This window comes from Cnephaeus nilssonii (genome assembly GCF_951640355.1).
Source record: "Cnephaeus nilssonii genome assembly, chromosome: 12".
Lineage (NCBI taxonomy): Eukaryota > Metazoa > Chordata > Mammalia > Chiroptera > Vespertilionidae > Cnephaeus > Cnephaeus nilssonii.
Window position 1 is genome coordinate 77,843,929 of NC_137083.1, and position 23,875 is coordinate 77,867,803.

Sequence of the window (23,875 nt, forward strand, 5' to 3'; positions counted from 1 at the left end):
CATGTCCATCAACTGATATGGAAGGACAAACAAAATGTGGTATAAATACAATGGCATATTACTGAGGCATAGAAAGAAATGAAGTTATGACATATGTATGCTATGATATATGAAGTTATTGTGAATCTTAAAAACATTGTAAGTGAAGGAAGGAGAACCCAAAGGGTCAAATATTGTGCGATTCCTTTTATGTAAAATGTCTAGAATAGACAAATTAAAAAACACAGAAAGAGATTAGTGATTGCCAGGGGCTGGAGGAGGGAGGAAAGGGGAGTAACTGATCTATGGTGATAGGGTTTCCTTTTGGGGTAGCGAAAATATTCTGCAACTTGGTAGTTGTGCTGTTTGTATAACTGAAAATGCACTAAATATCACTAATGGCAAATTTTATGTCTACATTTGACTATAATCCAAACTGAGAAAACCCCTACTGAATCCTCCTATATAATAAAAAGGTAATATGCAAATTGACCATCACACCCTCGCACAAGATGGCCACCACAAGATGGCTGGCAGGGAAGGGCAGTTGGGGGCGACCAGGCCTTCAGGAGAGGGCAGTTAGGGGTGACCAGGCCAGCAGGGGAGGGCAGTTGGGGGCGACCGGGCCGGCAAGGGAGGGCGGTTGGGGGTGATTGGGCCGGCAGGGGAGCAGTTAGGTGTCAATCAGGCTGGCAGGGGAGTGGTTAGGGGGTGATCAGACTGGCAGGCAGAAGCGGTTATGGGCAATCAGGCAGGCGAGTGGTTGGGAGCCAGCAGTCCTGGATTGTGAGAGGGATGTCTGACTGCCAGTTTAGGCCCGATCCCTGTAAACGGGCAGTGGGACATCCCTCGAGGGGTCCCAGATTGGAGAGGGTGCAGGCTGGGCTGAGGGACACCCGCGCACCTCCCCCCCCCCTGCACAAATTTTGTGCACCGGGCCTCTAGTTCCTTTATGAAGAGAAGTTAATTTAGAAGGACTTAATGTAAATCAGTATAATAATAGTTGAATGTATACTGATTTCTGAATAAGGCACTATCAACAATCGGAAAAGAATCTGCAAAGTACACCTTAGAAAGATTATCAACAATAAAACTTAAAAATAGGTATTCTGATTTAATCAACAGTTATAAAATTAATTGAAATAACGCCTCTGGCATGTTTTTTTGTTTTGTTTTTCTTTTCTGGCATGTTAATTAATTGAAAATTGGCTGTAATTTTATTAGTGCAGGGGAAGGGATAAACTAAGCTAAATTAACCCCCTGTTTTTAAGATCTACCCTCTTAGCAACTTTCAAATGTATGATACGGTATTCTTCACTGTAGTTACCATGCTATACATCACATGTCCAGAATTTGTAACTGGTAGTCTATACCTTTTGATGAACTTCATCCAGTATCTCTATTCCCCCTTCCCATCTCTGCCAACCACAAATCTGATTCCATATACCTGGTGGGGCAAAAGTAGGTTTACAGTTGTTCGTATGGAAAATAATACTACAATAAATAATGCAAGAATACTGTGTTTCACGTACTCACAACTGCAAACCAACTTTTGTCCCACCCTGTATAAGTGAGATTCATACAATATTACAGTATTTGTCTTTCTCTGTCTGATTTATTTTAGTTAGCATATAACTAAAAGTTCCATCCACGTTGTTGAAAATGGCTGGATTTCCTTCTTTATTGTGGCTGAATAATACTCCATTGTGTATGTCTGTATTTACACACTGCATTTTCTTATCCATTCATCTTGTTGATGGGTACAAAATGATTTTTTTAATATGGAATAATTTCTCACCAAGAGGTTTGTCTATATTAGGACATAATCTTTTCAGTATTCAGTATGAGATAGTTCTTTGTATTATATTTGTTGAACCCAGGACTATTTATTGAAGATCTAATTTGTGCAAGGCACTGTTTTAGGTACTGATACAAATTTGGCTTTAACCTCAATTTACTTTTTCAAAAATGGATTGAGAAACATGGCTATTATATGGTTTTAAGAGTTTAAAGTCAAGATTTTCTTTCTTTTCTTTTTTTTTTTAAATTTCTTTATTAAGCAATAAAGAAATTTCTTTATTAAGCAATTTTTATTTCTTTTGTTTTGAACATAACCAAAGCCTTTGCTCTCATGGAGTTTTCATTCTTATACAGAATGCTAAAAGAGCTTTGTTCTTTTGTATTTAACAAAGAATGTGCTCCAACTTTAAAAGTTCCCGCAAGAATGTGGATAAAGAGGTAGTGTTTCCCAAGGTGGATATGGGGACTCCAGTCACTTGGTCAGCTAACTGAGGAGGAACACTGCCTTCTGCCCCCTCCCCTGATATCTGGAGAATGATCACGTCACCATTATTACAGGATCAGAGTTCTCCTGCCATAAAAGAAACTACTTGACTTTTAAAACCTAGCTTTTCCCTGACTTATTTGACCATAGAATCCTTTTTTTTCTTTCTAACATCTGTTAATGTCCAGTGGAATTAGTTTTCATGACCAGCTCTTGGGAAGTGCTGCTGCAAGGGAGTCATTCTTTGAGGAGAGGCTAAAGGTTTGACATGGGAAAAAGGAAGCAAAAGGTCAGGGTAAGATTTTGGGCAGAATATTAGAGCAGGGATGTTAAATTGAGGGGACCTGCGGGGGCTTTCTTGACTGATGCTGATTAAGCCTGGAACCAATGACTTTTTATAGAAAAGTTTATTAAGTCTTTTTTAGGGAAGGGGCTTATGTAAGAACTTGTCTGTAACTGGGGCCTGTTGAGTCTATATGGCTTCAATAATTACTGCTTTTATGGAAAAAATCATTACGTTTCCTTTTTTCTTGGTCAGAGGTAAGTTTTTCTTTTGAAAATATTTTTAAGATTATGACTATTAAGAAGGTGTCTTTTATGGTTAAGTTGCACTTGCGTTTTGAGCTGGACTGATACAAATTTGGCTTTAACCTCAATTTACTTTTTCAAAAATGGATTGAGAAACATGGCTATTATATGGTTTTAAGAGTTTAAAGTCAAGATTTTCTTTCTTTTTTTTTTAAATTTCTTTATTAAGGTATCACATATTTGTCCTCATCCCCGTCAAGATTTTCTTAAGATCATAACATAACAGTAATTGTAATCTTTTGCAGATTTCATGCACTGACTATAACTTCACTCTTTTGCAGGTATGATTTTTAATGAACATGATCAGGAGTTGAGAGACTTGGGGTATCAGAAGCATGCCTTCAATCTCCTTATTAGCAACCGCTTGGGCTACCACAGAGAGGTGCCAGACACCAGGAATGCAGCGTAAGTTCCTTCTCGGGCTCTGCTAATCAGCTTAGTGACAGTGCTGTCAGTACCCGTGAAAGGAGCCTGAGGGCGGAGTTCATACTTTGCAGTTAGGCTTTGTTGTTCCGGATACTGGATAACTCAAGCCAGATTTCCACTCTGATGGCGCTTGAATCCGCAGGGTCTGAGACTATCCCAACACCATTCTAGAACTTGCTGTGTCCCTTTTAAAAGTTAAAATAATGTGGAGAAAGATGAGAGGGGCCAACTGTATGTAATTATATAACCTTCTGAGCATAAGTTTTTTTTGTTTTGTTTTATCTAAAATATTTTTATTGATTTCAGAGAGGAAGGGAGAAGGAAAGAGAGATATATCAAAGATGACAGAGAATCATTAATTGGCTTACTCCTGCACTCCTCCTACTGGGGATCAAGCTCGCAACCCAGGCATGTGCCCTTGTCTGGAATCAAACCCAGGACCTTTCAGTTCGCAGGCCGATGCTCTATCCACTGAGCCAAATCAGCTAGGGCCTGAGCATAAGTTTTTTTAAAATGTTAATGTATTCCTTTTTGCCATGAATCCAGTAAATCAGTGAAGAATTTGACTCATTGGCTCACTTTTCTGTTTTCATTATTTTAGTTTTGTCAAAGGCTTTTCATTCTTACTAGAGGCCCGGTGCACAAAATTCGTGCACGGAGGCGGGGGGCCCTCAGCCCGGCCTGCTCCCTCTCGCAATCCGGGACATCCCTCTCGCAATCTGGGACCACTGGCTCCTAACTGCTCGCCTGCCTGCCTGCCTGATTACCCCTAACCGCTCACCTGCCTGCCTGATCACCCCTAACCACTCTGCCTGCCTGCTTGATCACCCCAAACTGCTCGCTTGCCTGCCTCATCGCCCTTAACTGCTCACCTGCCTGCCTCATCATCCCTAACTGCCTCTGCCTCAGCCCCTGCCACCGTGGCTTCATCCAGAAGGAGGTCTGGAATGATGTCTGGAAGGTTGTTCGGCTGTCTGGTCTAATTACATATTAGCATATTACACGCTTATTATTATAGATAGTTGGTCAGTCATTCCACATACAGATTATTTGAGCACCTACTGTTTGCTAGACACTGTATTAGGCCTCAAAAATAAACAGAATAAGACATTTTTGGGTTCACAGGCCTTCAAGTCTAGCAGGGGAGATAAAGAAACAAATAATTGTAGTAGCACAAGAATGATGGCCATGACGGAAACTAGTGAAATGGGGCCCCCAAACTTGAGTGGTCAGGGAAAGTTTCTCAGTGATGACTGAGCAGTGATGCAAGGGAGTAAGAGGACAGACTGAGGCATAAAGGTATATAGTTTGTCAAAGGGACCCAAATGGTTCAGTTCAGCTATAGAGGCAGAGTGGCAAGAGGCTGGAATAGGCTGGGCCCAGCCAATGGAAGGGCTCTCTATGCCGTGCAAAAGAGCATAGAATTCTGGATTTGATTCTGTAAGTTGGTGGTTTTGTTATTGTTGTATAAAGCCACCTAACTGTTAGGTACTTGCATGGAAGCTCTTCCATTATCTTGATATATATCATAGTTTACTCAAATGTTTTTCTATTACTGAGTAAAAAATAAAATTTTCAGAAACAAGTTTTATATTTCTTTTTCCTTTTCGAGACCTCATTGAGGAGAAGCTGAATATCAACTTACAAGTGCTGCATTAAAAACTTTCAATGAGCCCGGCCATTGTAGCTCAGTGGTTGAGCGTCAACCTATAAAGCAGGAGGTCACGGTTTGATTCCTGGTCAGGGCACATGCCCAGGTTGTGGGCTCAGTCCCCAATGTGGAGCCTGCAGGAGGCAGATCAATGATTCTCTCTCATCATTGATGTTTCTATCTCTCTGTCCCTCTCCCTCTCCCTTCGTCTCTGAAATAAATAAAAATATATTTTAAAAATACTTGCAGTGATTTTATGTAACCTATGAACCAAAAAAGAAAAAAAAATAGTTTTTAAAATGTTTAAAATAAGCAGAGTAGCACATATCAGAGGAAGAAGTTATTAACAAATGTAAAACTCTTGTAAGAAACCACATTGTTTCCTTAAATGCTTTTTAAAAAATTGTTATAGTGCAAGGAAGATGCAGAATAAGGTCGTAGTTAAGGTTTAGTGAATAATAATGTAAAACATTTGAGCCTTTTAAATTGTTGGAATTTTTCTCATTCATCTTTGCAGATGTAAAGATAAGGTATACCCTACAGATCTGCCAGTCGCTAGTGTTGTTATTTGTTTCTACAACGAAGCCTTGTCTGCTTTGCTACGGACTGTGCACAGCGTCCTGGACCGCACACCAGCCCGGCTTCTCCATGAAATCATCCTTGTGGATGACAGCAGTGACTTTGGTAAGGAATGTTGTCACTGGTAATGTAGGATCTAGGCTGTTGTTCCCTGTGGCATTGACAACATCAGCAAGGCTGACCCTTCAATACGTGGTGGATGGGAGAATCCTATGCATGCAATTGCAATGGAGCCAACCACAAATAAATACCTGTCCAAAGATTATGGGATAATTTTGAAGAAACTGCATTACCTTTGTAATCTGTTCACAAACTGTGCTACCTAAACTTGGCCCTTAAATTTTTTCCCTTGGCTTACCTTTTAAAAAGAGCAAACATAATACTCAATGGGAAAAAGCTAAAAGCATGTTCCTTAAGATTGGGAACAAGACAAGGCTGTCCACTTTCACCACTTTTCTTCAGCTTAGTATTAGAAGCCATAGCAACTAGACAAAGAGAGATAAAAGGCATCCAAATTAGAAAAAAAGAAGTAAAACTATCATTTGCAGAACCCTCAAGATTTCCCCTAAAAATTACTAGCACTGATAAATGAATTCAGTAAAGTAACAGGAATAAAATCACTATTCAAACTGGCTGCATTTTTATACACCAACTAGAGGCCTGGTGCACGGATTTGTGCACTGGTGGGGCCCCTCGGCCTGGCCTGCGCGGATTGGGCTGAAACTGGCTCTCCGACATCCCCTAAGGGGTCCCAGATTGTGAGAGGGTGCAGGCCAGGCTGAGGGACCCCACCGGTGCACAATTGGGGCCAGGATAGGACCGCGGGAGGACTCCAGGACATATCCAGCCCATCTCACCCAGTCCTGATTGGCCAGACCCCCAGCAGTAAGCTAACCTACCGGTTGGAGCGTCTGCCCCCTGGTGGTCAGTGAGCATCATAGCACTGGTCGAACGGTTGAACAAATGGTCAGACACTTAGCATATTAGGCTTTTATCCTACTAAAGGCCCAGTGCACTCGGGGTGGGGAGGGCCCTCAGCCCAGCCTGCACCCTCTCGCAGTCCGGGAGCCCTTGGGGGATGTCCAACTGACAGCTTGGTCAGCAGTCGGACATCCTTAGCGCTACACGGAGGCAGAGAGGCTCCCGCCACCCACTGCTCGCCAACTGTAAGCCCGGCTCAGGGCTTCTGGCTGGCAAGTGCAGCAGCGGTGGCAGGAGCCTCTCCCACCTCCTTGGCAGCACTAAGGACCCCTCCGGGGCGAGCAGGCCTAAGCCAGCAATCGGACATCCCCCGAGGGGTCCTGGATTGCGAGAGGGCGCAGGCCGGGCTGAGGGACCCCTCTCCCCCCATTGCAAGAATATCGTGTTTCGGGGCCTGTAGTATAGGATAATGAACTATCAGAAAGAGAAATTAGGAAAACAATTCTGCCCTAGCTCATTTGTCTCATTGGCTAAAGCATCGGCACGTACCTCAGTTGCAGGCTTGATCCCTGGCCCTGGTCTGGGCATGTGTGAGAGGCAACCAATAGATGTTTCTCTCTAAAAATCAATGGGAAAATGTTCTCAGGTGATAATTAACAAAACAACAAACAAAAAGAAAACAATTCCATTGGGATTTGTTCCAAGATGGTTACACTTGCCGCCTCCCAGAACCAAATTGGAATTACAGGTATATTACAGAACAGTCAACCTGAATAACCAAAGGAAGACTAGCTGAACAGAAGTCTTATACAGAGGAAGCCATGTCGAGACTGGTGGAAATGGCAGAGACATGAAAAGGGAAGAGATTGAGTACAGATTGGTAGTCACAAATGAGTCATGGGAATGTAAAGTTCAGCCTAGGGAATATAGTCAGTAATATTGTAATAACTAAGTATGGTGCCAGGTGGATACTCAAATATTTAGGGGCTACTTTGTAAAGTATATGGTTATCTAACCACTATGCTGTATACCTTAAACCAATACATAATAATATTGAATGTAAAATGAAAAAAGAAGCACATGCTATCTGTTGCATTTTTGGTGATGTAAAGATTGATCAGTTGGTTTCAGTATTCTTACCTTGATTCACCCACATTGTAAATTTTCCCATTCTTCTTTTACCTAAATTTTATTAAATTCATGTGCTGGTTTTTAAAAAAATCCCATTTATAATTGCATTAAATTTATTCCCCATACCTAGGAATAAATTTAACGAAGGAGGCCTGGCTGCAGTGGCTCAGTGGTTGAGCATTGACCTATGAACCAGGAGGTCATGGTTCGAGTCCCTGACAGGGCACATGCCTGGGTTGGGGGCTCAATCCCCAGTAGGGGGTGTGCAGGAGGCAGCCAATCAATGATTCTCATAATTGATGTTTCTATCTTTTTCTCCCTCTCCTTTCCTCAATAAAAACCAATAAAATTTTTTAAATTTAATAAATCTTTATTGTTCAGATTATTACAGTTGTTTCTCTTTTTTCGCCCCCATAACTCCCCTCCACCTGGTTCCCATCCCACCCTCTTCCCTTACTCCTCCCTACTGTCTTCATCCATAGGTGTACGATTTTTGTCCAGTCTCTTCCCGCACCCCCCACACCCCTTTCCCCCTGAGAGTTGTTAGTCCACTCCCTTTCTATGCCCCTGATCCTGTATAATAAAAGCCTAATATGCAAATCGAACAGCAGAATGACTAGCGAAACGACTGGTGGCTATGACACGCACTGACCACCAGGGGGCAGATGCTCAACACAGGAGCTGCCCCCAGCCCACAGGCCCTAGGCCAGCCAAGGCAGGTGCCAGTGGGCTCTCCCCGCCGCCATCACCCTGCTGGTCACCCGCAGAGGGAGGTGACTGGCAGTGGCGGTGGCAGGGCTGGCAAGTGGGCGGCGCCAGGCTGGCCAAGGGGGGTGCCAGTAGGGACCCCACAGATCAGCCCTGATCGCCCGCAAGGCCTAGGGACCCTACCCGTGCATGAATTTCATGCACTGGGCCTCTAGTTCTATTATATTCACCACTTTATTCTGTACATCAGATTTTTAATTCACTTGATTCTTAGATTCACTTGTTGATAGATATGTATTTGTTGTTCATAATTTTTTTAAATTACTTTATTGATTAAGGTATCACATATTTGTCATCAACCCCCCCCCCCATTTCCATCCCAACCCCCCCCCCCCCACACGCATGCCCCCATCCCCCTGTTGTTCGTGATCACTGGTTAGGCTCATATGCAAGCACACAAGTCCTTTGGTTGATCTGTCTCCCTTGTCCCCACCCTCCCCTACCTTCCCTCTGAGGTCTGACAGTCTGATCAATGCTGTTCTTGTTCTTCAGTCTATGTTGTTCATCTTTTCCCCTAGATATGTTGTTCATAATTTTTATCTTTATCTTTTTCTTCTTCTTCCTCTTCTTTTTTTTTTTTTTTACAAAATTTTTATTGATTTTTTACAGAGAGGAAGGGAGAGGGATAGAGAGTTAGAAACATCGATGAGAGAGAAACATCCATCAGCCGCCTCCTGCACACCCCCCACTGGGGATGTGCCCGCAACCAAGGTACATGCCCTTGTCCGGAATCGAACCTGGGACCCTTCAGTCCGCAGGCCGACGCTCTATCCACTGAGCCAAACTGGTTTCGGCCCTTCTTCCTCTTCTTAAAGAATACCTTTCAGCATTTCAAATAATACTGGTTTGGTGGTGATGAACTCCTTTAGTTTTTTCTTATCTGTGAAGCTCTTTATCTGACCTTCAATTCTGAATGTCAGCTTGGCTGGGTAGAGTACTCTTGGTTGTAGGTTCTTGCTATTCATCACTTTGACTATTTCTTGCCACTCCCGTCTGGCCTGCATAGTTTCTGTTGAGAAATCAGCTGACAGTCGTATGGGTGCTCCCTTGTAGGTAATTAACTGTTTTTCTCTTGCTGCTTTTAATATTCTCTCTTTGTCTTTTGCTCTTGGCATTTTAATTATGATGTGTCTTGGTGTGGTCCTCTTTGGATTCCTTTTGGGGTTTTGTGCACTTCCTGGACTTATAAGTCTATTTCTTTCACTAGGTGGGGGAAGTTTTCAGTCATTATTTCTTCAAATAGGTTTTCAGTATCTTGCTCTCTCTCTTCTTCTGGCACCCCCATAATTCTGATGTTGGTACACTTGAAGTTGTCCCAGAGGCTTCTTACACTATCTTCACATTTTTGGATTCTTTTTTCTTTTAGCTTTTCCAGTTGAGTGTTTTTTGCTTCTTTGCATTTCAAATCTTTGACTTGATTCTTGCGTTCCTCTAGTTTGCTGTTGGGTGTCTGTATAATATTTTTTATTTCAGTCAGTGTATGTTTAATTTCTAGTTGGTCCTTTTCCATATCCTCGAGGGTCTCTCTCATATCCTCGAGGGTCTCGCTAAATTTATCAGCCTTTTCTAGGAGATTCTTGAAAAATCTTATAATCGTGGTTTTGAACTCTATCTCCAATTGTTTGTTTTCCTCCATTTCTTTCGTTTGTGATCTGTTTCTTTGTCTCCGCATTTTTGCTGTTTCCCTGAGTTGGTAGAGTAGCTTTGTGTGCTAGGTGTCCTATATGGGCCAGTGGCTCGGCCTCCCCAGTTACCTGAGGTGGACACTCTTGGTGCACCCCTTTGTGGACTGTGTGTACAGCCTTGTTGTAGTTAAGTCTTGATTGTTGTTGGTATCAGTGGGAGAAGTTGACCTCCAGGCTAATTGGCTGTGAGGATCAGCTGTGTCTACGCTGGGAGACAGCCTTATTCAACTAGACTTGCAAAATTGCAAAAGCCTCTGTGCTCGGCTTGGATGGGGCGGAGTTTCAGGGTGGAGCTGACAGCCTTGGCTTCCCGTCAGCCCTGCCCTGTGAGGTTCCTGGGTCTCAGTGTCCCTCGGTACTCGCTGCAAGCACCTCTGAGAGAAAGGCGCCCTCGAGTTTCGCCCGCTGCCAGACAGTCTAGTCTCTCCCCCAATGAATCTGGATTCCCAGATTCTCGCCCAGAACTGGGGTTCAGTGCACTTGGAACTGGGGTTCAGCGCAGTCCAGAGTATTAGTCTCCCCGCTAGGGCAATCTAGTGGCACAGTCAACAGTCCGTCCTCTGTGCGCATTCACGTGTGCGCCTCCGGAGCTCTGCCTTTCACCGCTCCCCAGAGTTTCCGCCTTACAGCCCAGATTCCCCCAGTGTGAGCCTGGGTCCCCAGGGTCTCACCCGGAACTGGGGTTCGGTGCAGTCCGGAGCTTTTATCTCCTTCCCGATAGAGAACGCCAGCCAGGCACTCAGCCGCCCCGTCCTCTCCGGCTCCGTCCTCTCCGCACGCGCTCACCCCTGTCTCCGTACCTCAGGCTTTTACAGCTCCTCTGATTTTCCTTGTGGTTTTCTCTTTCCTTCTAGTTGTAGAATTTCCAGTCAGTCAGCTTTCCTGTGGTTCTGGATGATGTCCGTTTTGTCTTTTAGTTGTATTTTTGATATTGTTGTGCGAGGCTGCAGTTTAGGTGTTTACCTATGCCGCCATCTTGGTTTCTCTCCTTTATTTCAAACCAATAAAATTTTTAACTAAGGAAGTAAAAGACCTGCACTTGGAAAATTATAAGACATTGAGGAAGATACAAATACATGGAAGCATATACTATGTTCATGGATGGGAAGAATTAACATCATTAAAATGTCTATACTAACCAGAGCAATCTATGTATTCAATGCATTCCCTTTCAAAATACAAAAGGCATTCTTCACAGAACTAGAACAAATAAACCTAAAATTTATATTTAACCACTAAAGACCCTGAATAGCCACAGCAATGGAGGAATAATGCTACTGGATATCAAACTATATTACAAGGCTATAATAATCAAAACAGTATGTACTGGCATAAAAACAGACACATAGATCAATGGAACAGAATGGAGAGCCCAGAAATAAACTCACATTTATATGGTAAGTTTATGACAAAGGATGTAAGAATATACAATAGGGTAAACACACTCTAGTCAATAAATGGTGTTGGGAAAATTGGACAGATACATGCCAAAAAAATAAAGGAACTAGATCACCTTACACCACTTTTAAGAATAAAACTCAGAATGAATTGAAGACATAAATGTAAGACCTGAAATCATAAAACTCCTAGAAGAAAACATTGGTAGTAAATTCTGATGTTGCTCTTAGTAATACATCTCCTTGGGCAAGTCTCCTCGGGCAAGAGAAAGAAGAAAAAAATAAACAGGACTACATCAAACTAAGTTTTTGGCACAGCCAAGGAAACATCAACAAAACAAAAAAGCAACCTACTAAGTAGAAGTTACCCTTGGAAGGTCCTAAACTAATAAAAGGCATATTTATTGCTGCTATTATATAATTTTTGGTAGGGACCATAGAAGTTGTTTCTCAGTTATTCTGGAGTAAGACATGATAAATTACTTTTAAACAAAAGACATTTACATCTCATTTTGTTTTAAATCTGATTTATGTGCAGTCAGTGGAACATTGACTCGATATTTATTTTCAAACATTTTTTATGCAAAGCATTGTACCAGTTTGCTGTCAAAATACAAATAAGTGTATAACTAAGGTAAGTATTTCTCGGCTGGTATTCCAATTCCTACCCTTCATTTCTTTCCCTATTTTCACCTTATCAGATAAGTTACAATCTTCTTTTAAAATAAAACAAGATTCTATATTTACTTGACAATTTGTTGTTGGAAGTACCAGATACAACCTTAGAGTAGCTATGAAATGTCTTTATATGTGTCTCATGTGGTTTGAATAACTATGGGACTCTTTATTTTCAGATGATTTGAAAGGAGAATTAGATGAATTTGTCCAAAAACACCTCCCTGGAAAAATTAAATTAATAAGAAATACAAAACGTGAGGGACTAATTCGCGGAAGAATGATAGGAGCAGCTCATGCAACAGGTATAACTTCCCATTGGGTGTTGTGGGTGGGTGCTGAGTGATGAGGGCTGTCCTTGGTGCCTTTGCGCATTCTGCAGAGGTCTGAAAAGTGGCTCTTACGTGGGCATTGCCAGCGGGAGAGATGAGGTGGTTCAGTTTGGGAAAGGCCTTTTCAGAACTCCAACCTTGGTGTCCCAAAGCACAAACTACAAGGAGGCGAACTCCAGAGTCCTCAGGCCTATTTTCTTAAAGGCCCCTATTGTTAATTACTGCCCCTCAAATATATTTGCATCTTCTTCACTATCTATCCCTCTCCATTCCTCTCTCTCTAAAATCAATAAAAACATATTTTAAAAGTTGACTTACATAATTATAAAGACATTTTCTTTAAAAATTTCCTCTTACTTGTAATTTTCCTAAGTCCATCAAGGAGAAAGTCTCCATTGGTACCACTGTGTTTTTAAAAACTTTCCAGCTTACACCTATCTTGACCCTTTTAAAAAGAAGTAACAGGTATCAAATTCAGAATCTTCTGCTGCACGTATATCTGGTTAGTCTTCAGTTACATTATATTGGTACCATTGTATTTCTTCTTATGGTTACCTCTGTGTAAGGTTGGTGATCCTGATTGTCATTTCTGGTCTTGGTAAAAAAATGTCCTTTTAAAATAAATTCAAGTTAAATGAATTTACTTAAAGATATTAGGTACATAATACTGCATGTATGCATGGGTATGGCCCCCCAAAAATCATAAAGGTAATTTATTTAGGTACTGCTGCCAGTTCAGTCGGATGATGTATTTACATGGCATAAAATATAACTGCTACCCTCCCAGCCCAAACAATTAAACCATTAGTTTACTCCAGGTCAGAAACAGGGAAGTCTTTCAGCTAGGAATTTTGCCTGGAATGTACTGTTATGATTGAGGGACACATAGAAATCATATTCATAACTCTTTAAAAAATTTAGACATTTTTAACTCCTCTTGATAAATGTGAGTGGAAATGAGGGTTTCTTTGATAACTTCCTGTCATTCCTAGCAGTTAAGTGATAATCTGATTCATCAGATACCATTTTTATTCTAAAGATTTACCTATGAAATGTATCGCTATAGATTTCACACGAATCACTTAAAGCAGCCGTCGCCAACCTTTTAGACCTCATGGACCACCAGTGGTCCACAGAACACCGGTTGGCGACCGCTGACTTTTAAAGCACCAATATCATCCCATTTCAGTTAATGATAGCAGAAATACCACAGGCAAGAACATTCTCTATGATGACAGTGAGTTAGTCATATAATTCTGCGTCTGTGAACAACCAGGTGAAGACGCAGAGAGCATAAATACAGCCGGTGTCATTAAATACAGAAAGGCAGAATTTCCCCCGTCCATCATCAGTCAGTGCCAGGTGAAGTCAATTAAATCAATGTTCCTTTAAGAAATGTATTGATAGTTTTTCTTAATTCTATAAATGTTACTTTTTTCAATTTAACTAAATGAAGTAAGATTACACATAGTCACATTGAACCTGGGGCTGCCCCCAAACTGGCTGATACCTGACAGATCATAATGAAAAAAACTAAATGATCATTGGTCTCTGAGAAATACAGCTCTCCATAATATGTTGTAACAGTACAGCGTTTCGAATGGCATAATTTTGCCTTTCCCCACAAATACTCCATAATTTTTATCTTGTTGATTTCAGTAAGTCTTTGAGTAGAATTAAATAGGAGAAAAGTCATAAGCCTTGAATTCAATCTGCATATGACTGCAGGCTACATGGAGAGGAGTTCTCATTTTTTATTGATTTGCTTCAGTTCGAGTGGGTTTTAAACAAAAAAGGAGGGGAGAAGAGTCTAAAAATGAAGTCCCAACTAAACCCAGCAAAGGGCCAGTGGGTGTACCGGAGGAGTGGTGGCAGTGAGATGAATTTGTAAAGCCTGTCATTTGCCTCCTCAGGAGAAGTCCTGGTGTTCCTGGACAGCCACTGTGAAGTGAACGTGATGTGGCTGCAGCCCTTGCTGGCGGCCATCCGGGAGGACCGGCGGACAGTCGTGTGCCCGGTGATCGACATCATCAGTGCGGACACTCTGGCCTACAGCTCGTCCCCTGTGGTGCGTGGAGGGTTCAATTGGGGACTGCACTTCAAATGGGATCTTGTTCCCCTTTCCGAGCTCGGAGGACCAGAAGGAGCTGCTGCACCAATAAAGTAAGATTTCTCCTGTGTATTAGAAAATTACCACCAGAACTTCTTCAGGAGAGAAAAAACCTTTTAAAGATAATTCCTTCTTCTTTGCAAGAAGCAAAAGTGTTGGCTTACTTTGTCCATTAAATTCTGAGTGCTGCCCAGTTGGTGTGGCTCAGCAGTTGAGTGTCGACCCGGGAACCAGGAGGTCACGGGTTCGATTCCCAGTTTGGGCACATGCCCAGGTTGCAGGCTCGATCCCTAGTAGGGGCATGCAAGAGAGGCAGGCGATGGATGATAATCCTCTCTCATTGATGTTTCTGTCTCTCTCTTTCTCCTTCCTCTCTAAAAATCAATAAAAACATTTTTAAAAATTCTGAGTACTTATTGAATTTTATGCACTCTACCAAGTCCTAAGGATTTATGAATAAGACATTGTCTGCTGCTCTCAAGGTTTTGTGGCTTAGTGAGAAAGGCAGACAAAATCAACAGTATCCTGGGATAAGCTTGGAGGGCACCTTGGGAGTACCCTTTGTGCTATGCAGGTTTACTAGTACTATCTTCAGTTCTTTGCTAGTATGAGTGGTGCTATGAAGAATATTTGATACATAAGCTTTTTTTACAACCAGGAGTTGGATGTTTAGATTTTTAAAATTTTCAGCCTTTTTCTTTTTCTAATATGTTTATTGAAGATGTTAAATTATCTTCTAATGGCTTTAGCTGCATCCCACAAATGATACATCATTCTTATTACCGTATTTTCCGGTGTATAAGATGACTGGGCGTAAAGATGATTTTCCTGGGTTAAAAAGTCATCTTATACACCGGAAAATACGATATTTATTTCAAAATATGTTAATTGTGATATCTTCCCTGACTCATAGGTTATTTATCAGTGCATTTATTATTTTCCAGACAGGGAGATTTTACAGTTATTTATTCCTCATTTAATTACACTGTGGTCTGAAAACATTCTGTATGATTTTAATTCAGTGGAAATGGATGAGATTTGCTTTATGGTCTAGCATGATTACTTTTTGTAAGTATTCTTTGCCTGGGAAATTTGTATTTTCTGCAGTTGTTAAAGATGGGATTCTATATCAGTTTGGTCAAGTTTATTGTGTTACTCAAATATTCTATATTTTAATTTTTAATTTACATGTTCTATCAGTTATTGAAAGTGGTATATAAAATTTCCCACTACGATTGTTTCTCATAGTTCTTTATCTATTTTCTTCATATATTTTGAGGTTCTTTTAATAGATACATGAAAGTTTAGAATTATTTAATTTTCTGGTGAATGAAGCCATTTGTCATTATGAATTCTTTTATTTTATACTTTTAAAACAGTGAAACTTTGCTGTGATCAGTATTTTTTCATTGTATAATTTTCTTCCCCTTTGCTGTCAATCTTTTTGTGGTCTTAATATTTAACTAGAGGCCCAGTGCATGAAATGCATGCATTGGGCGGGGAGGGGTTTCCTCAGCCCGGCCTGCACCCTCTCCAATCCGGGACCCCTCAGGGGATGTCCGACTCGCAATCCAGGACTCGCAATCCAGGCTCCTAATCGCTCGCCTGCCTGATTGCCCCTAACCACTCTGCCTGCCTACCTGTTCAGCCCTAACTGCCTCTGCCTGCCGGCCTGATGCCCCTATCTGCTCCCCCCTGCTGGCCTGATTGCCTCCTAACTGCCCTCCCCTGCCGACCTGATTGCCCCTAACTGCCCTCTCCTGCCAGCTTGGTCACCACCAACTGCCCTCCCCTGCAGGCCTGGTCCCCCCCAACTGCCCTCCCCTGCTGACCTGATCACCCCTAACTGTCCTCCCCCGCTGGCCTGGTTGTCCCAACTGCCCCCCTTTGCTGGCCTGGTCGCCCCTAACTGCCCCCCCTGCCGGCCTGGTTTCCCCCAACTGTCACCCCCCCTTGCCGGCCTGGTTGCCCCTCACTGCTCCCCCCCCCCCCACTGGCCTGGTTGCCCCCAACTGCCCCCCCTGCTGGCCTGGTCGCCCCACACAGCCTGCTGTTCAGTCATTTGGTCATCCCTCTCTAACCCCCCCGCCAGCCTTGTCGCCCCACACAGCCTGCTGTTTGGTCGTTACTGTGAGGGCATCCTGACCAATTTGCATATTACCCTTTTATTATTATAGCTTATTTTAGTGGCTATCCTAGAGACTACAGCATATATTCTTGACTTACCAATGTGTAATATAAATTGGTACTTCCTCCAAACTATTCAAGGAACTAAGAATGCTCAATTTCCAGTTATCCCTCCTCAAGTTACATTGTTGAAATGTATATGTGTGTGTGTAAATATATATTTTACCCTACAAGACATGATTGGTTTAGGTTTGCCCACATATTTCTCATGTTACTCTTTATTCTTTCTGCACCTGCAGATTTTTATTTAGGAATCTTCTCATTCTGACTAAATAACACATTTAAGTATTTCTTTTGGTTGGACCTTCTGGTGATTACTCCTTTTTCAGAAAAGGTCTTTGTTTCACCATTATTTTGAAGAATAATTTTGCTTGATACCCAGTTCCAGGTTGGCCGATACATTCTTTCAGGATTTTGAATGTTTCATTCTAAAACCTGGCTTCCACTGTTTCTGGTGAGACATCAGGAACAGTCTTATTTTTGTTTCCTTGGAAGTGAATCTCTTTTATTGGCTGCTTCATTTTTTTTTCTGTCTTTGTCAGAGTGTTTTCCTGATAGGCACAACTTTGGTTTCTTTTTATATAATATCTGTCTGCTAAACTCCCATCTTTTATGCTTGAACATATTGAAGTTATTTTTAAATATCTGCCTGATTGTTATTTGACACCCTTGCATACCCGTTTTATTGTAGATTGTTTTTTGTCTTCTTTCTTAGCTTCTTCATTGCTTGGTTATTTGTTCGCTTGTTTGTTTTAGCCCCAAACACTGTATATGAAAAATTATAGAAATACATTCATACCTGGGGAGATGTTTTCTTCTTGCATAGAGAATTTTGCTTTACTTGGGGCTGGCAGCGTGGGACATTAGAATCCATGATCACCTAGTCCGTTTTCAGGAAGAGAGGCCTGGAAGCCGGCCTTGGCTCTCGGGGAGGACCAGTCCACGTCACTCTCACTAACACGGGTTTCTCAGTCTTGACAGGATTGACCTTTGGGGCCTGATAAATTCTTTGGCACCCATCAGATGCCAGTAGCACCCTTACCCAGATATGACAGCTGAAAGGTCTCCAGAAGTTAGAGAAATGTTTGCTGGGGGACAGAATCACTCTACTTACAAGCCACTGGTCTAACACATGTTTGAGTCCAATTGAAAGTGGTGGGTTTGTCTGGTCTCACCTTGACAGGCCCTGGAGTCCAGTGTTTATCCCAGTGGCTCTGAGATTGCCAAAAGGAATTAAATAATTCATAATTCAGGTGGATTTCTGTCAACAATCCTCTCTAATAAAATGGTAATATGCAAATTAACCATCACTCCACTACATAAGCCACGCCCACCAGCCAATCAGGGCGAGTATGCAAATTAACCCCAATCCAAGATGGCTACAGCCACAGAGAGCAAGGTTTCCCAGGTAACAGAGGAAGCCAAGCTTTCCATAGCTGTTGCAGGCCTAAGCCTCCACTCAAGCTACAAAGTTTCAATTATAGAAGGTAAACAAATTCAAACAAATGGCAGCAGAATGGAGCTTGAGAGAGCAGGCCAGGGTTGCCGGCGGCAACAGGGGAAGCAAAGCTTTCCGCACACCCTGGCTGGGCTCACCCGCTTAAGGCTACAAAGTTTTAATTGTAGAAGGTGAATTAACTGCCACAGAAATGGCTGCAGCCCCGGAGGGAGCAGCAGGCTTGGCTCCGCTCCAGGCTACAAAGTTTCAATTGTAGAAGGAAAATAAATTCCAGATACCAGGTCCTCCCCTTGGGTTGCCAGGGTGCGTGGCCGGCCTGCAAACCACCACAGGCCCCTCGCTCAGGCCGCCCCACGCCCCAAGGGAACCCCACCCTGATCCGGGACATCCTTCAGGGCAAACCAGCTGGCCCCCACCCGTGCACCAGGCCTCTATCCTATCTAATAAAAGAGTAATATACAGATTGATCATCACTGCAACACACAATATAGCTGCCCCCATGTGGTCAAAGATCCTGCCCCCATGTGGACACAAGATGGCCACCACAAGATGGCCAGCAGGAGAGGGCAGTTGGGAGGCACCCGGCCTGCAAGGGAGGGCAGTTGGGAGGGACCAGGCCTGCAAGGAAGGGCAGTTGAGAGGGACCAGGCTTGCAAGGGAGGGCAGTTGGAGGTGATCAACCCTGCAAGAGAGGGCAGTTAGGGGTGACCAGGCTGGCAGAGGAGGGAAGTTGGGGGCAAACAGGCTGGCAGGGGAGCAGTTAAGCATCAACCAGGCTGGCAGTGGAGTGGTTAGGGGGTGATCAGGCTGGCAGGCAGAAGCGGTTAGGGGCAATCAGGAAGGCAGGCAGGCAAGCAGTTGGGAGCCAGCAGTCGTGGATTGTGAGAGGGATATCCGACTGCCCATTTAGGCCGGATCCCACCAGGATCGGGCCTAAACGGGCATTCGGACATCCCTCCAGGAGTCCCAGATTGGAGAGGGTACAGGCGGGGCTGAGGGACAACCCCCCGCCATGCACGAATTTCGTGCACCGGGCTTCTAGTTGTTTTAATAAAAACAGTCTTTTTGGTACTTAGGAAAACAGTCTTCACTTACCCGTTGTTTAGTAGATCACTAGTGATCTGTGGCCCAGCTCCTCCCTTGATTTTAGATAAACTATGTTTTATAATAGTTGAAAGAGTAGCTAATTGAATTTATAGAATTGATACAGTAATTATTTTCCTTTTCTAGGTCACCTACAATGGCTGGAGGACTGTTTGCCATGAATAGAAGCTACTTCAGTGAACTCGGGCAATATGACAGTGGCATGGATATCTGGGGAGGAGAAAACTTGGAAATATCATTTCGGGTAATTTTATTTTCAATTCAAAAAGAAATGATTGGGTATCAATTCAGAGGACTTAATGAGCATTTAATATAGTTTTGTTCTTGCTGTATATAGTTGGGATCAGATTTCCCCGATTGCCCAAGACCATCTGGTTCACAGTGTTTCCCTAGAGAAATTGGTAATAGCTCCCCATTTCACTTTGAGAAGTAGCCCAGTTTATATGACAAATTATTCATCAGCTCATGTATAGCTTACTGAATCCCTTTCATATACAAGTACCTCCAACCTGAGGAGGAAGAGGGGGGAGGGAAAGAACTCAGAAGTCCCCGTATCCATCTCCCATCTACTGGTCCAGATAGCAAATCAACATTCAGACAATAGCACAGAGCCTTGTGCATATGTCATTTTGTAATTCTGCAAATGTATTGACCACAGTATTTTTACAAGGTAGCTTTTCTTGCATAATCTTTTGAATTTTAAAGTTGAAAGGAATAATAGACATTAGTTCAGTCTTATTTTATAAATAAGGTAATTGAGTCCCACAAAAATTAAAATAACTGTATAAAGTAACTCATAGTCTAACATGAAATTTAAACCAGAACCAAGATCTTTTATATCTTAACTAGAGTTATTCTGTATATTTTATACAACTTATTTCTTTAAAAAATTATATATACATTTTATAAGAAAGTACCTGTAAAACTGAAATTACAGGACCTGTTAAGCATTCCTTGTCCCTAAGTCCTAAAGATCAAGTTTCTTTTTTTTTTTTGAAAGAAAAACATTTACTTAAAAAAAAAAAAAAAGACAAAAAACCACCGAGGGCACTGGAAATGGGAGTTAATCCATTCGGGCCTTCAGGGTCCTGGTGGTGATTTTGTCCTTCACAGTGACTTGGACGATGACTCCCATGCCTGACACTGCGTCACTCACGGCCCACTGCATTCAGCATGGCTTGTGAGATGGTTTCAAATAGGTGTTCCGGATCCATGTCGGGCTCCCAGAGGGACTCGCACATCCCATACATTTGTTCGGCACAGGTGCCACTGACCACAAAGTCGTCAGTCACCATGGGGCAGCCAATGAGGTCTAGAGAGCAAATGAAGGGCTTAAAGGTCTTCGGGTCCAACCCAGCAATGACCGGCTCAGTGTAGTAGGGGCCAAACCGTTTCTCATACAAGAGGTTGGCCACCATGCTCATGAGGGTGTAAGGCTTGATCTGCCGACCTTCCTTCAGCTCATACAGGTTCAGTCGGAACTTAAGGCGCTGGGCAACGGTCTGGACGTCGGTGGCTAGCCCGGCCAAGCCGATGTATAGCCGGTCGCCCATGGGAAAGATCTTCTGGAAGTCCGTGGTCACCATCTGGGCCTGGATCCCGAAGCGCCTGTCGGCAGCGATGGCCACACAGTCCTTCCCCTTCATGGCCATGACGGCCTCTCCGTTATAGGACATAATAGACATGATTGCGGTGTAGTAGGACCTCCGGCCGCCACAATTCCAGCAAACCCGCTAGGGACCTCACTGCGCAACCACTCTCGCTGTTCTCAAGATCAAGTTTCTTGATCTAGTAAAACAACAATGTATGTTAGTAAAAGAATATTACATTGTTTAAGAGTTTACTTTTTTAAAAAAAATCATACAGATGATTATAAAAAATATAGCCTTTGACTTTCTTCTATTTAAATAGTTACATCTATTAAGATAAAGCATCTTGCAAAGTCCTACATACAGCTGTTTAACAAAGATTAGTTTCACAACAAGTCATACACTGACTCCATAGCACTGTGAGGCAACTTTTGATACATGCTTTGCTTCTGACCAGATTTGGATGTGTGGGGGTAAGCTCTTCATCATCCCTTGCTCCAGAGTCGGACACATTTTCCGGAAAAGGCGACCCTATGGTTCCCCTGAAGGCCAGGACACCATGACACACAACTCCTTGAGGCTGGCACACGTTTGGTTGGATGAATATAAGGTGAGCTTAAATTTCTCATTGAGAAGGAAGGGTTAGGCCCTCCTCCTTTGGGGATAGCTTTGGTTGCTTTTCGCTCGTGTGCATTCCTGTTGACGGACCATCTCCTTCTAGGTTCCTTTTCAATCGCGTCCCTTTGCCTAGGGTTTCACTCTTTCCTGTTTGATCTTTTAGTTTTCCTTTGACTCTGCTCATGTAGTATCCTTCCGATCATCTTCTCTGTTAGAGGCAACCTGCAGTATTATTTTCTTTGCAATAGCTTTATTGAGGTATAATTCACAAACAATTTTTTAGAATATCTTATCACCCTGAAAAGAAACTGTATCCTTCACCCATCACCCCTCCTACCCTAGACAACCAGTAATCGGCCGCCTCATTTTATGGATTTCCCTATTCTGGACATTTTATACAAATGTAATCTCACAATATGTGGCCTTTTGTGACCATCTTTTTTCATTTAGAATGATGTCAGTTTCATCCATATTATACCATATATCAGTTCCTTTTTATTGTGAAAAATATTCCATTGTGAACATATTGCATTTTTTTTTATCCTTTCAAGGCCCGGTGCATGAAAATTCATGCATTGGAGGGAGGGTCTGTCAGCCCGGCCTGCCCCGTCACAGTCCGGGATCCCTCAGGGGCCAGAGGCGACCCAGCGATCAGGGAAAGGTGACACTCCATCACACCTGGGCGGCTGGGCAACCGCCATCCGAGGCTTGCCTGTGCCTCGGGCTGGCCCTGGGCAGCTGGGAGGCTGAGGGGACTGGGGGACTCCAGAGGCAGGCGCGTGGAGTGGCCGGACCCGCCTGGGGGTGGGCCTGGCCATGCCGCGCGCTTGCTGCCCCGGTGGGGCTGAGGAGACTGGGCACTGCCATCTTGTGGCTGTGGGCACCACCATCTTTGAGGGCGTGGCAGTCAATTAGCATATTCCCTCCTTATTGGCTGTGGGTGCGCCATCTTTGTGAGGGCATGATGGTCACTTAGCATATTCCCTCTTTATTAGATAGGATGAGTTCATGGACATTTCGGTTGTTTCCACTTTCTGACTTGTGCACAAATGTTCATGTGCACAATTAATTTCTTTAAACAAGCATTTATTGAGCACCTACTGCATACTACCTGCTTGTGTCAGGTTTGGGGGGATACAAAGATGACTAAGACATTGCACAGTAATTTTTAACACTGAGGTAAATGCAAGTGGAGGGGTCCATACGTGTCCTGTGGGAAGGATGAAGCGACTTGCTGTACTTGGGAGAAGAGGTAGGCACCTGTCACTTTTCTACAACATTGGTTGCCTCCTCCCTACACGGGACTGAGCTCCTTGAGGCCCAGCTCTATGATAATCATTTTGGAATCACCACTGTATAACACAGCAGCTCTCAAAATGTGGTCACAGACCCAGGGAAGTCCTGACCACCCTTTCAGGTCATCTACCGGTGCAAAGCTGTTTTCACAGTCAGGTTTGTAACGAAAGTGCCATGTCACCATGTTGACATCCTCTCAGTGTTCTCTGTTAGTGTTCGTAGCCATTATACAGAGAGCACTTGTGCTGTGGATTAGAGACAGTGATTGTCACCAGGAAAAATATGTGCAGGTGTTTGAGTTAAATGCTCTAATCTATTGCAACCAACCTTTAAAAGTTATTGAGCTTTGCCCTGCCTGTGTGGCTCAGTGGTTGACCATTGACTTATGAACTGGGAGGTCAGGGCACATGCCCAGGTTGTGGGCTTGATCCCCAGTTGCGGGGGCGGGCAGTATGTGCAGGAGGCAGCCGAACAATGATTCTCTCCCTTCCTCTCTGAAATCAATAAAAAAAATAAATAAAAGCTATTAATGTTTAATGTCACCATAATTACCTGAAATCGTTTTATTAAAATATTTTAATTAACTTATATTTTTAAAAATATATTTAACCTAACAACTTAGAGGCTGAATGCAGACATATGAGAACCCAGCTCAGTTCTTTTTAACCATTGAGTAGATTTGCAGGAATACAAAGCAGTGTCACTGTTCTCACTCCATGTTTTGTTCCAAGCATGTTATGTTAATAGGCAATGAGTTTATTTTTTAATGACATAAATGTTTTTAAACTTGTAAATTTTAACTTCTAGTATGGTAAATATCAATAGATATAACTCACAGAAACAGAACCTCCTTGGAGTCTTCAACAGTTTTGAAGAATATAGAGTCCTGACAAACAGTTTAAAACTGCTAATCTCATATATAGCCCGTTTCATCAATTCCAAGATGCATTAGAAGTAATGTAAGATGTCTTATAATCGTTGCCAATTATGGAACTAATTGTGTAAAAACTTTCTGACATTTTATGTTAACATCAAGAAAACACTGGTATGAAAAATATTTTTGCTCATCCATTTTTTCAATTCTTTAAACCTCAGA

At 42.8% G+C, this 23,875-nt stretch overlaps 2 protein-coding genes across 4 annotated transcripts in view; one reads left to right on the top strand and one right to left on the bottom strand.

The window, feature by feature from the left end:
- The window catches only part of GALNT11 (polypeptide N-acetylgalactosaminyltransferase 11), a 74,341-nt gene that overhangs the window by 40,912 nt on the left and 9,554 nt on the right, over positions 1-23,875 (top strand). For all 3 annotated transcript variants that reach the window (XM_079786351.1, XM_079786349.1, XM_079786350.1), the window contains 6 exons: positions 3,133-3,256; positions 5,446-5,612; positions 12,264-12,389; positions 14,330-14,579; positions 19,403-19,520; positions 21,323-21,475. In XM_079786351.1, the coding sequence (XP_079642477.1) occupies positions 3,133-3,256; positions 5,446-5,612; positions 12,264-12,389; positions 14,330-14,579; positions 19,403-19,520; positions 21,323-21,475 (938 nt within the window). The remainder of the gene's footprint in view (positions 1-3,132; positions 3,257-5,445; positions 5,613-12,263; positions 12,390-14,329; positions 14,580-19,402; positions 19,521-21,322; positions 21,476-23,875) is intronic.
- On the bottom strand, positions 20,319-21,034 carry LOC307108390 (proteasome subunit beta type-3-like). The gene has a single exon (XM_079786357.1). It carries the CDS (start codon positions 20,959-20,961, stop codon positions 20,425-20,427), a length of 537 nt encoding a protein of 178 aa, XP_079642483.1. The 5' UTR covers positions 20,962-21,034; the 3' UTR covers positions 20,319-20,424.